At 41.7% G+C, this 13,726-nt stretch overlaps 1 protein-coding gene across 1 annotated transcript; it reads left to right on the forward strand.

The window, feature by feature from the left end:
• Positions 1–471: 471 nt before the first annotated feature.
• On the forward strand, positions 472–2,907 carry LOC146634523 (protein NLRC3-like). Its single transcript, XM_085377557.1, has 2 exons — positions 472–2,099; positions 2,802–2,907. The coding sequence occupies exons 1-2, from the start codon at positions 472–474 to the stop codon at positions 2,863–2,865; spliced, it is 1,692 nt and encodes a 563-aa protein (XP_085233683.1). The 3' UTR covers positions 2,866–2,907.
• Positions 2,908–13,726: the final 10,819 nt, after the last annotated feature.

Raw genomic sequence — 13,726 nt, forward strand, 5'->3', positions numbered from 1 at the left:
AGAGTGGCCTTTTTATAATGAGTCTAATCAAAGGTGGACAGAAGTATCTCCACTTTGACTTTTCTGTGTCACCATCAGAGCTTCTGCACAGTGTGGAGAAAGATCCAGAAGCAGAGCTGGACTGCAGACAGCCAGTCAGAGCAGCTGTGTACAAAGTAAGACTGAACATCTGTCTGCTGATGGACTCATTTCTGAAAACTGGACTTCTTGTGTTGTTCAGACATTGAAGAGTTTTCTTTCTCTTTAGTCTCATTGTTTTTCTTTCTTTCAGCAGATGTTGGTCTGCAGGAGGTTTTAGATGAACATAAGATCAGTCTGAGAAGGAGATGTGAACGTGTGACTGAAGGAAGTGATGAAACAGGAAGTAGAATCCTCCTCAACAGGATCTACACTGAGCTCTACATCACAGAGGGACAGAGTGAAGAGGTTCATACCCAACATGAGGTGAAGCTGCTGCAGACATCTTCCAAGATGGATGCCCTCCATGACACTCCAATCAGGTGCCAGGACATCTTCAAAGTCTTACCTGACCAACAGAGACCCATCAGAGTGGTTCTGACCAACGGCGTGGCTGGTGTTGGAAAAACCTTCTCAGTGCAGAAGTTCACTCTGGACTGGGCAGAGGGCTTGGAGAACCAACATGTCAGTGTGGTGGTTCTGCTTTCATTCAGGGAGCTGAACCTGATCAGAGATGAGCAGTACAGTCTTCTGGAGCTGCTCCATGTTTTCCATCCAACATTACAGAAGGTCACAGCAGAGAAGCTGGCTGTCTCTCAGCTTTTGTTCATCTTTGACGGCCTGGATGAAAGCAGACTTTCATTGGATTTCACCAACAGGAAGCTGCTGTCTGATGTCACACAGAAGTCATCAGTCAGCCAGCTGCTGACAAACCTCATCCAGGGGAATCTGCTTCCCTCGGCTCTCGTCTGGATAACTTCCCGACCTGCAGCAGCCAATCAGATCCCTCCTACATGCGTTGACAGGCTAACAGAAGTACGAGGCTTCACTGACGCCCAGAAGGAGGAGTACTTCAGGAGGAGATTCAGTGATGAAGAGCTGTCCAGCAGAATCATCTCCCACATGAAGACATCCAGGAGCCTCCACATCATGTGTAGTATCCCAGTCTTCTGCTGGATCACTGCTACAGTTCTGGAGCACATGTTGACTACAGAGCAGAGAGGAGAGCTGCCCAAGACCCTGACTGACATGTACTCACACTTCCTGCTGGTTCAGACAAAGAGGAAGAAGAACAAGTACCATGAGGGACGTGAGACGAGTCCACAGGAGCTGACGGAGGCTGACAGGAAAGTTCTTCTGAAGCTGGGGAGGCTGGCTTTACAACATCTGGAGAAAGGAAACATCATGTTCTACCAAGAAGACCTGGAGCAGTGTGGTCTGGATGTGACAGAGGCCTCGGTGTACTCAGGAGTTTGTACAGAGATCTTCAAAAGAGAGTGTGTGATCTTCCAGAAACCAGTCTACTGCTTTGTTCATCTGAGCATTCAGGAGTTTCTGGCTGCAGTCTACATGTTCCACTGTCACACCAGCAGGAAGACAGAGGTGCTGAAGAACTTCCTTAAACCAAAATCATTGACCAAGATGATTTCCAGTGTTTTTGATAACAAAGATCTCCAATCACTTGATGTATTTCTGAGGAGAGCCATGGAGAAATCCCTCCAGAGTAAAAATGGCCACCTGGACCTGTTTGTTCGCTTCCTTCATGGCCTCTGTCTGGAGTCCAACCAGAGACTCTTAGTAGGTCTGCTGGGTCAGACAGAGATCAGTCCAGGAACCATCCAGAGAGTCATCAACAACCTGAAGGAGATGAACAGCGATGAAATCTCTCCTGACAGAAGCATCAACATCTTCCACTGTCTGATGGAGATGAACCACCTCTCAGTACATCAGGAGATCCAAGAGTTCCTGAAGTCAGAGAACAGATCAAAGAAGAGACTCTCTGAGATCCAGTGCTCAGCTCTGGCCTTCATGCTGCAGATGTCAGAGAAGGTTCTGAATGAGTTGGACCTGCTGAAGTACAACACATCAGAGCGGGGACGGCAGAGACTGATTCCAGCTGTGAGGAACTGCAAAAAGGCTGGGTGAGTCCAGATGTGATCATTAACATCATTGATCAGTGTAGGTTAGTAGTTTAATGTTGAAAATAAAATCAGATTGTAACCACAAAGTGTTTGTGTCCGTACGCTGCAACCTTCCACACCATTCCTTTATTGTACAGACTCAGCAGCATCTCCATGGATCCCAAATACAATAGTGGAGAACAGATTTGAAGTGTGTCACATCCATGCAGTCACAGCTGTTTCCACCATGTTTCCACTGATATTAATCCTGTTCAATGACACGTTTCATATCAGTGAATATGTTCTTTAGGACGCCCACTGACATGTTTAAGTGTCCTGCTGGAAATCACTCAAATCATCCATGAAATCCATGAAAAATCCTTTTAGTGTTTCTAACTTCACCCTCTGTCCTCTCTCTCTCTCCATCCTCCTCACTGCTTCTTTCACTGATAATCACACAAACATCGTATTCAGCTACAAAATAACACAATAATATCATCTGATGATCATTATTATAAGAGCAGGATCCATATTTGATATCAGAGTAACACACTGCTCTGTTATGTGCAGTCATCATCAGTGACTGTGGGTCAAACAGAAGCTCTCTGATTGGTTGCTGACCTTGGTCACCTGTCCACTCTCACCTGTTTGTGTTTGCTCTCTCTTTGCTGTCTCCATCCTCTCTCTCCTTTCTCTCCCTCTCTGTCTTTGTACGTCACTCAGGTCCAATGGAAACAGTGACATTTACAAACCAATCAAAGACAAACTGATCCATGTCAGGTTATAACAATATTCAAAGTGAATACAGGCTGCTGCTGGACACAGACAGGTAACATCATTTTGACTTGCTGTCACCTGGATCTGGACTCATAAACACTGAAGCCCTGAACAGGAATACAAATCATTTTCTGCCAACTAGCGACACACCAGCAGATAATGGCTCAGAAAGTTAAAATGAGCCAATCATTTCTGTGTTTAGTTCCCCTGAAATCAGATCTGATATCAGCAGCTCTGAGTTCATTCATCATTATTGTCCAGTGATGAGATTTCTGCTCCGTTTGGTAACAGTCAGCAGGTTTTTCCTGCGTGTGGACGTGAACAGTCGTACCTGACAGCAGGTAGCAAACAGAGATCATCTTTCCAGCTGGAACTCTTCACTGAGCTGAACTCATTCAAAATGTTCTGGAGTCAAAACAGGAAACAGTCCAAATGTGTGTCTTCATAGTATAATCTTCACGTGCTTCATCCGAAGCACACTTTCTGTGTACTCACTACCTAATTTATAGCCAAAGTATTCACTCACAGTCTCTGTACTGTTTCGCTAGGTTAGCTTAGCTCGTAGCCGACTCGTTAGCACCATGGCTACTTCACCTGTCCCTCCTGCACTTTCTTGCTCATTGTGTCAGATGTTTAGTTACTCCTCGGCCTCCTTTAGCAGTAATGATATCTGTAACAAATGTAGCATATTTGCAGCTCTGGAGGCCAGGATTACTGAATTGGAGACTCGGCTTCGCACCCTTCATTCACCCGTAGCTAGACAGGCCCCTGTAGCTGGTGCAGCCGAAGATAGCGTAGGCCCCGCTAGCTGTTCCCTGGCAGGTCCCAAGCAGCTGGGGAAAGTGGGCGGCTGGGTCACGGTGAGGAGGAAGCATAGTCCTAAACAGAAGCCCCAGGTACACCACCAACCCGTTCATGTGTCTAACCGTTTTTCCCCACTCGGCGACGCACCCGCCGGGGGTCAAACTCTGGTAATTGGCGATTCTGTTCTCAGACATGTGAAGCTAGAGACACTGACAACCATAGTCAATTGTCTTCCAGGGGCCAGAGCAGGCGACATTGAAGGAAATTTAAAACTGCTGGCTAAGTGTAAACATAAATTCAGTAAGATCATAATTCACGTCGGCAGTAATGACACCCAGTTACGCCAATCGGAGGTCACTAAAATCAATATTGAATCGGTGTGCAACTTTGCCAAAACAATGTCGGACTCTGTAGTTTTCTCTGGTCCCCTCCCCAATCAGACCAGGAGTGACATGTTTAGCCGCATGTTCTCCTTAAATTGCTGGCTGTCTGAGTGGTGTCCCAGAAACCATGTGGGCTTCATAGATAATTGGCAAACCTTCTGGAGGAAACCTGGTCTTGTTAGGAGAGACGGCATCCATCCCACTTTGGATGGAGCAGCTCTCATTTCTAGAAATATGGACAAATCTATTAAACCCCCCAAAATATGACTATCCAGAGTTGGGACCAGGAAGCAGAGTTGCAGTCTTACACACCTCTCTGCAGCTTCTCTCCTCCTGCTACCCCCCCAAAAACCCATCTCCATAGAGACTGTGTCAGCTTCCAAAAAGACAAAAAACAAACTAAAAACTAGCAACAAACAACTTAAACATAAACAATCACAAAGAAAGAACAATACAGTATCCACATCTGAACCAAAGAGTAAAACAGTGAAATGTGGATTATTAAATATTAGGTCTCTCTCCTCCAAGTCTCTGTTAGTACATGACTTAATAATTGATCAACAAATTGATTTACTCTGCCTTACAGAAACCTGGTTGCAGCAGGATGATTATGTTAGTTTAAATGAATCAACACCCCCGAGTCATTCTAACTACCAGAAATCTCGAAGCACAGGCCGAGGGGGCGGTGTGGCAGCAATTTTTCACACCAGCCTATTAATTAATGAAAGACCAAGACAGACTTTTAATTCATTTGAAAGCCTGATGCTTAACCTTGTCCACCCCAGCTGTAAAACTCAGAAACCAGTCTTACTTGTTATCATCTATCGTCCACCTGGGCCTTACACAGAGTTTCTGTCTGATTTCTCAGACTTTTTTATCTGATTTAGTTCTGAGCTCAGATAAAATAATCATTGTGGGTGATTTTAACATCCATGTAGATGCTAAAAATGACAGCCTCAACATGGCATTTAATCTGTTATTAGACTCAATTGGTTTCTCTCAAAATGTAAAATAACCCACCCACCACTTTAATCACACTCTAGATCTTGTTTTAACATATGGCATAGAAACTGAACATTTAACAGTGTTTCCTGAAAACCCTCTCCTGTCTGATCATTTCCTGATAACATTTACATTTACAATAATTGATTACACAGCGGTGGAGAGTAGACTTTATCAAAGTAGATGTCTTTCTGAAAGTGCTGTAGCTAAGTTTAAGAATATAATCCACCCACTGTTATCATCTCCAATGCCCTGTACCAACACAGAGCAGAGCAGCTATCTGAACGCTACCCCAACAGAGGTCGATTATCTTGTTAATAATTTCACCTCCTCACTACGTACGACTCTGGATACTGTAGCTCCTGTGAAAACTAAGGTCTCTAATCAGAAGTACCTGACTCCGTGGTATAATTCTCAAACACGTACCCTAAAGCAGATGACTCGTAATCTGGAGAGGAAATGGCGTGTCACAAATCTAGAGGATCATCATTTAGCCTGGAGAAATAGTTTGCTGCTTTATAAGAAAGCCCTCCGCAAAGCCAGAACATCTTACTATTCATCACTGATTGAAGAAAATAAGAACAACCCCAGGTTTCTCTTCAGCTCTGTAGCCAGGCTGACAAAAAGTCAGAGCTCTTTTGAGCCAACCATCCCTTTAACGTTAACTAGTAATGACTTCATGAACTTCTTCACAAATAAAATTTTTGTCATTAGAGAAAAAATTACCAATAATCATCCCACAGATGTAATATTATCTACAGCTACTCTTAGTACCATTGATGTTAAGTTAGACTCTTTTTCTCCAATTGATCTTTCTGAGTTAACTTCAATAATTACTTCTTCCAAACCATCAACGTGTCTTTTAGACCCCATTCCTACAAAACTGCTCAAAGAAGTCCTGCCATTAATTAACTCTTCGATCTTAAATATGATCAACCTATCTCTAATAATCAGCTATGTACCACAGGCCTTCAAGCTGGCTGTAGTTAAACCTTTACTCAAAAAGCCATCTCTAGACCCAGCAGTCTTAGCTAATTATAGGCCAATCTCCAACCTTCCTTTCATATCAAAAATCCTTGAAAGAGTAGTTGTCAAACAGCTAACAGATCATCTGCAGAGGAATGATTTATTTGAAGAATTTCAGTCAGGTTTCAGAGCTCATCACAGCACAGAAACAGCTTTAGTGAAGGTTACAAATGATCTTCTTATGGCCTCTGACAGTGGACTCATCTCTGTGCTTGTCCTGCTAGACCTTAGTGCAGCATTCGATACTGTTGACCATAATATCCTATTAGAGCGATTGGAACATGCTGTAGGTATTACAGGTACTGCGCTGCAGTGGTTTGTATCATATCTATCTAATAGACTCCAATTTGTGCATGTAAATGGAGAGTCCTCTTCACACACTGAGGTTAATTATGGAGTTCCACAGGGTTCAGTGCTAGGACCAATTCTGTTTACATTATACATGCTTCCCTTAGGCAGCATCATTAGAAGACATAGCATACATTTTCACTGCTATGCTGATGACACCCAGCTCTATCTGTCCATGAAGCCAGATAACAGACACCAATGAGTTAAACTGCAGGAATGTCTTAAAGACATAAAGACCTGGATGGCCGCTAACTTTCTGCTTCTTAATTCAGATCAAACTGAGGTTATTGTACTCGGCCTTGAAAATCTTAGAAATATGGTATCTAATCAGATTCTTACTCTGGATGGCATTACCTTGGCCTCCAGTAACACTGTGAGGAACCTTGGAGTCATTTTTGACCAGGACATGTCCTTCAAGGCACATGTTAAACAAATATGTAAGACGGCTTTCTTCCATTTGCGCAACATCTCTAAAATTAGAAATATCCTGTCTCAGAGTGACGCTGAAAAACTAGTTCATGCATTTATTACTTCCAGGCTGGACGACTGTAATTCATTATTATCAAGATGTCCAAAAAACTCACCGAAAAGCCTTCAGCTAATCCAAAATGCTGCAGCAAGAGTCCTGACAGGGACTAGAAAGAGAGAGCATATTTCTCCTGTTTTGGCTTCCCTTCATTGGCTTCCTGTTAAATCCAGAATTGAATTCAAAATCCTGCTCCTCACATACAAGGTCTTAAATAATCAGGCCCCATCTTATCTTAATGACCTTGTAGTACCATATCACCCTATTAGAGCACTTCGCTCTCACTCTGCAGGCCTACTTGTTGTTCCTAGAGTATTTAAAAGTAGAATGGGAGGGAGAGCCTTCAGTTTTCAGGCCCCTCTTCTGTGGAACCAGCTTCCAGTTTGGATTCGGGAGACAGACACTATCTCTACTTTTAAGATTGGTAATTGGTAATTGGTAATTGGTAATTTATTTCAACATGTGAACAATATACAAGTACATTTAGAAAAGAAATAAGAGAGAAAAAAAATACTATACAAATTACATACAAAAAAAACATTCTGATTAATTTACATGTTGAAAGGGAGTGGGAAGAAGTATACACTTATTTAATCCCACCTCTTTGCCATAAATTATCAGTGAATATTTAGTCAGCTTCCTTACTGATATAATTAGATTAGGCTTAAAACTTTCCTTTTTCCTAAAGCATATAGTTAGGGCTGGACCAGGTGACCCTGAATCCTCCCTTAGTTATGCTGCAATAGATGTAGGCTGCCGGGGGATTCCCATGATGCATTGAGTTTTTCCTTTCCAGTCACCTTTCTCACTCACTATGTATTAATAGACCTCTCTGCATTGAATCATATCTGTTATTAACCTCTGTCTCTCTTCCACAGCATGTCTTTATCCTGTCTTCCTTCTCTCACCCCAACCGGTCGCAGCAGATGGCCGCCCCTCCCTGAGCCTGGTTCTGCCGGAGGTTTCTTCCTGTTAAAAGGGAGTTTTTCCTTCCCACTGTCGCCAAAGTGCTTGCTCATAGGGGGTCATATGACTGTTGGGTTTCTCTCTGTATCTATGAAGCGCCTTGAGGTGACTTATGTTGTGATTTGGCGCTATATAAATAAAATTGAATTGAATTGAATTGAATTCACTCTGACTCTGGATCAGATCTCAGTGACAGACTGTGGACATTATGGAAGCCTAAATGTGACACCATCTTCCTCCTTCATCTGCAGATTAAAGCCAAACAAAGATTCTCATTAAAAGTCTGCAGGTCTGAGAGAGACTCAATCGTTGTGTCATGTCAAACACAGTAAGAGGTGCTGAAGCACAGATGTGAAGAGCAGATTCATCAGATTATGACCTCACTCTGTTTTGTCTTCATATACATTCAGTCTGTGTTTATAATGCAGATTTTCTGCTTTTATAATAACACATTTTATATTTTCTATCATCACAGACTGACTCAGTGTCGACTCTCAGAGTCTCACTGTGAAGTTGTGGCCTCAGCTCTGAAGTCCAACCCCTCCCATCTGACAGAGCTGGACATGAGTAGAAATTATGACCTCCAGGATTCAGGTGTGAAGCTTCTGTGTGCTGGACTGGAGAGTCCAAACTGTCGACTGGAGACTCTGAGGTGAGTTCACTGACTGCGGCTGTTGTTGTTTTTCTATATTTCAGGTCTTTGATTGATGTTTGAAACTTTCTTTAGTTCCTAAATGTTCAGGATGTGTCTGAAGACAAATGTGAAGAAGTTTGAGTGCTTTCAGAAATGTTGTGTTTTTCCAAACGACTGAACAACAGTTTTTCCTTTTGGCTCCAAACAGAAGTGACAGACTTGAGCAGGGTTCATTTAAAGGCTGACAGAAGTGGAGTGGTGACGGGGAGATGTTTGACAGGACAGTGTTTCAGCCTCCACAGGTTCATGTTGTGCTCCATCAGTCAGTGAAGATGAAGTCAGTGCTGATGAGGCTGTAGAGTGTGTGAGGGATGTGAATGAGGATGATGAAGATCTGATGATAGCAGATAAAAACAGGCTGCAGAGACTTTGAGCCATACAGGGCACACAGTGTGTGTACAGAACAGCTGAAATCATTATGGAGGCCTCACTGGGATATGGAAGCATCACAGTACAGCTTCAGTGAAGCATTAAAGTCTCTGATATGAGATGAGAAATGAAGCAGCCAGAGCTTTTTCATGAGTGGAAATCCACTGTGACTGTGAGCTGCTGCTACAGCCTCCAGATTAGCCAGCAGCTCATCCTGCTCAACATTTTCTCACCAACTTTAATGGAAGTGTGATGTTTTCAGCTGGAGTGATGGTCAGGGTGGCCTCCCTCTCCTCTTCTTCTCCTCTTCCTCTTTCATTTGTAAAGCCACTTCTGCTGCTTTCATTCATTTGGAAGTCCTGTAGCTGAGTTTGGGAGAGACTAACAGCCTCGGCAGCAGAGGGGAGAAAGGCTGTAACACCACCACTTTACTCTGTTCTACCTGTCACATCATTTTATCAGGAAACAAATATGCTCATGTTTTTACTATGTTTGACTTGAAGATGTAAGAAGATCACATGGTGCTTTTTATTATTGTGTTGGTTTGTTTCCTGTCTCTTGGATGGAGCCCAGCTGTGAGTGGCCCCTGGGCCTGTGGTCAGAGTGTGTGCTGGATAATCCGGCCCAGGATGAGGCCAAACTGACATGGGATGAAATGTCTGTCACATAATTGAGCTTAGTGTAGTTTCATTTCTGCACAATTTAAAAACAACCAAAACTTTGTTCTGTCTTTTCTATGTTATACTGTAGACTTTCTTTGATACTGTGTCCAAAAGGAGCAGCTTTTACTTTGAAGGGGAGGCGTCTCTGTTTCCTCTTCAGGTTGGATGATGGAAGCAAATGAGTGTGTGATGTTCTTTCAGTGTTGCACTTTGTAGACGCTCCCTGAGCACTGGTCTCACAGCCAGCTGCACATAGAGACCAGTGTTGTTAGTCCAGGTCAGAAGATGACTTGTTGGAATGAAAATGAGCTTGTAGTTTGTCTGCTTTAATAATGTGACTGGAAAAAGGTGTTGGACTTCAAACATGTCCATTTCTTTCACACTTCACCTTTAAAAGTGAAGCCTTGTGGTTCCTGGAAGGAAAAACACGACTTTTTCAAGTCTTTGTCCTGTTTTTATGATAAATGTACGACTTTAATGTGAAACATTCAGAGTTTTTTCTCTTGTTGTGTTTGTTTGAAGCTGCTTCCTGTTGGCTTCAGCTGTTTGGAGTTTCCATTTTCTAAACTTCTACATTCTGAACCTTCTTCAGCTCTGAACAGATGATGAAACACTGAATGATTTCAAGCTCACACTTTGTCTAATAAACTTACATCTTTCATTCTTTATACAGATTGATGGACTGTGGTTTGTCAGAGATCAGCTGTGATTATCTGGCAGCAGCACTGAAGTCCAACCCCTCCCATCTGAGACAGCTGGACCTGAGCTACAACTACAAGCTGCAGGATTCAGGAGTGAAGCATCTGTGTGGTTTCCTGGAGAGTCCAGGATGTGGACTTGAAACTCTGAGGTCAGTCAGCATGTTTTAGTTGTGCTGAGATGAATATGATGTGAAAGTTGTGCTCACACTAAACTGCAGACATCAGCCTGATATTATACTGATCCACACTTAGACTTGTAGTCAAGACCGCCTAATCTGAGACCAAGACAAGACCAAGACCAGACGGTATCGAGACCAAGACAAGACCAAGACCAAGTTGAGACGAGACCGAGACAAAAAGTCTTTAAACTGCAGCCAGATGCTATTCTATATACATATGCAGGACACCTTAAACTAGTTTTTTAATTAAGCAGCAAGGCAGAACAAAGTCGGGCCTGTATCAAGACACGAGGACTAAACCCCAATTCAACCAGACCCAGAACTGATCCGGAATTAAAACAGGACTACAACAGTAACCAAGACAGGACCAGAATCAGAACTAGATGATAGTAGCACTAAAAATCATCATAGACCTGCACTACACTTGTTTTTTTAATTCTACCAAAGTCCACTATTTAGATTGAGAAACGTTTATATAATTATTTAGCCTTGTTGTGCAAACAAGCCTGCATAACTTAATAAATATAGAATTTGAAAAGTAACAAATGGTATCTAAAAAGAAACACTAGGTACATGTTCTGATGAGTTTTGGCAAACAACCATTTGACTAACATGTGTGTCTCACCTGCTCTTGTTCATCTCTGTTCTGTCGTCATTCTCTCTCTCCCTCTCTGTTCCTCTCTCTCCCTCTCTGTTCCTCTCTCTCCCTCTTTGTGCTGACAATCAAGCCAAACACCAACATCATCAAATATACAGTTGAAACCAGATATTTAAACACTCTTCAGATCAAAACAGAAACACTTTTTTAATTGTAACATCAAATCAGACTAAATGTTTATTTTTTTAGATTGATAAATATAAAAAACATATTTGTTAACTTTGAGAGTAAAGAGAGAAACTATCTGTATTTCTGAATTGCAAATAGCACCAAATTGTATTCAAATTGAGCCACACTTATGGAGCTCCACAGTTCTTTTCCTGGTGTTTTGGTTGACATCTCTTGATGTTCCCATGTCACAGAAACAGGCTCTGTGTTTTGCCTTATATGCATCCACAGGTGTGCCACCAGTTTACTCACATGGACTCTACTAACCTATCAGAAGCTTCTTCAGCTCAGAATGGAATCGTCTGGAGTTTTCTTATTAATTAACAATAAACTTAGTGTATATGTACTCCTGAATTTGATCAAAGTGATTAAAATAGACAGCTCCCTCTTTTTATTCTGACATTTAACTAATTCAAAAGATATTTCAACATTTATTTATCTAAAACAAAAGTTTACTCTAAATTGATGTTTAACAGTAAAAAAAAGTTTATGTTTTCTCCCTAAAGTGTATGTAAATTTCTGGTTTCAACTGTGAATATACTGCTGTGTATTGAAATTCCTCTTGTTTTGCATAGATATACTGAACAACATCCAAAGCATAATATATAAAATAACATCTACCTGAGTTTTTTCTTTGAAAGAAGCTCCTTATGTCCATTGTTGTGTTCATCGGTACACAACTGAAACCGATTTAGAGAGTTTGTTTAGCCGTGGAGGGAAACAACTGAAAATATGAAATGTAAGCTAAGACTCTCTAAAAAAATCAGCATTGCTGTTCGGCTTTTTATTTATTTATCCATTTGTTGATTTACTCGAAGAGCAAGAAACGCAACCAAGTGATCAGTTTGATATCAATCTTTTGTGATACACCGTCATATTTACATTATTAGTTCAGTACGAATGATTTGCTTTGGTACCTGGTCAAACTTAAGCTCTCCTCTGTCTGCAGCAAACTCGCAGGCAGCAGCTTCTCCCCCCTCGCTCACATGGGTGCTGTGCTCAGTCGCCTAGTGCCTGAGCTCGGATCATACCAAAATTAGGGGGAATTTACGATGGTGCGCTCTGTGCTTCGTGTGTTGTTTTTGTTTTATACAGTTGTCAGTCAGGTCTCTAACTAACAAATTACACTCCAAAAGACCCCATGCTTCTGAAAAAATGACCCGGGCTTAAGCCCAGTAAGCCCCCCCCCCGCTCCGCTGATGATTAACTCCAAATCTCCCGAACACTATGTCGATTTGAGAACGCAGGACTGAAACAGCGAGACCAAGACCGAGACCAAGACAAAAGTCCATCGAGACCAAGACGAGACCAAGACCACGTACAAGACCGGAAGAAAATTAGTGTGTGATGTTCTTTCAGTGTTGCAATTTGTAGACGCTCCCTGAGCACTGGTCTCACAGCCAGCTGCACATAGAGACCAGTGTTGTTAGTCCAGGTCAGAAGATGACTTGTTGGAATGAAAATGAGCTTGTACACAGCAAATCCAGCATGTCCAAATTAACACTGTCAGATTTGATTTCAACACTATTAAAGTGTCTATATGGGTCCACACCAGAGAGTGTTAATTTAACTCTTTTTGGAGAGTTGGTACGTTAACTCTGATTTAGTGTTAAACACCAAATCTGTCTGGAGTTGATAATTTAACACTTACTAATGCTAACTAGGTGTTAAGAGTTTATATATTAACTCTCAAAGAGTATTTTAGTTTAATTATGTAAGAGTTATCTTCTAATTAATTCTAAAAAGTGGGAATTTTACTGTTCTTAACTTCTAGAAATTTCTTTTGGAAATAAACATTTACTAAAAAGACGCAATGGTTTTTGAAAAACATTTATTCTGAACTGTGCACCACAATTTCAAAACATTTTCTGAAAGATGTAACAGTATAAACGTTCTCACTTTCATTAGAATTTTGTTTATCAAAAGGTCTGACATGGTAAATGCAAATAACAGCATTCTCATCACTTATTTCTTCAATACAATATGCATGTCCTTCATTCAACGCTTTGTGGAACTTCAACGCTCTTCTGCTCTCCCCCATATTCCATCTTCACAAGCATATCCTGTGCGGAGATTGAATAAAAATTAGTTGACACTAATTAATGGCACAAATAATCCGGTAATCAATTGCAGCACAGTAAAAAAAAGGAATCCTCTTTGAGCCATTACTTGTGTAAAGTATTTTCCCAAAAGACAAGGACACAGGCAACAGGTAATACTGAACTAAATGTAAAACCTCAACCTTTTTCATTTTTACCTAAACCGTGTGCACAAAACTCTGGAGGGATCTATGCTAACGTAGAATCCAGTCGGGACGTCTGCTACTGCTGTTTGCTCGTTTTTGTTTTTTTTATAGGCGATCGTTTTCAGGCTTCAAGTAGCACC

The sequence above is a fragment of the Diplotaxodon limnothrissa genome, linkage group LG3 (assembly GCF_057381915.1).
Source record: "Diplotaxodon limnothrissa isolate DT_005_m linkage group LG3, D_limnothrissa_male_GT1.1, whole genome shotgun sequence".
NCBI classification, from domain to species: Eukaryota; Metazoa; Chordata; class Actinopteri; order Cichliformes; family Cichlidae; genus Diplotaxodon; species Diplotaxodon limnothrissa.

Coding starts and splice junctions, on each gene's coding strand:
- LOC146634523 (XM_085377557.1), top strand. CDS start 472: ATGGATGCCCTCCATGACACTCCAATCAGGTGCCAGGACATCTTCAAA. Junction 2,100..2,801: donor AGGAACTGCAAAAAGGCTGG/GTGAGTCCAGAT, acceptor TACGTCACTCAG/GTCCAATGGAAACAGTGACA.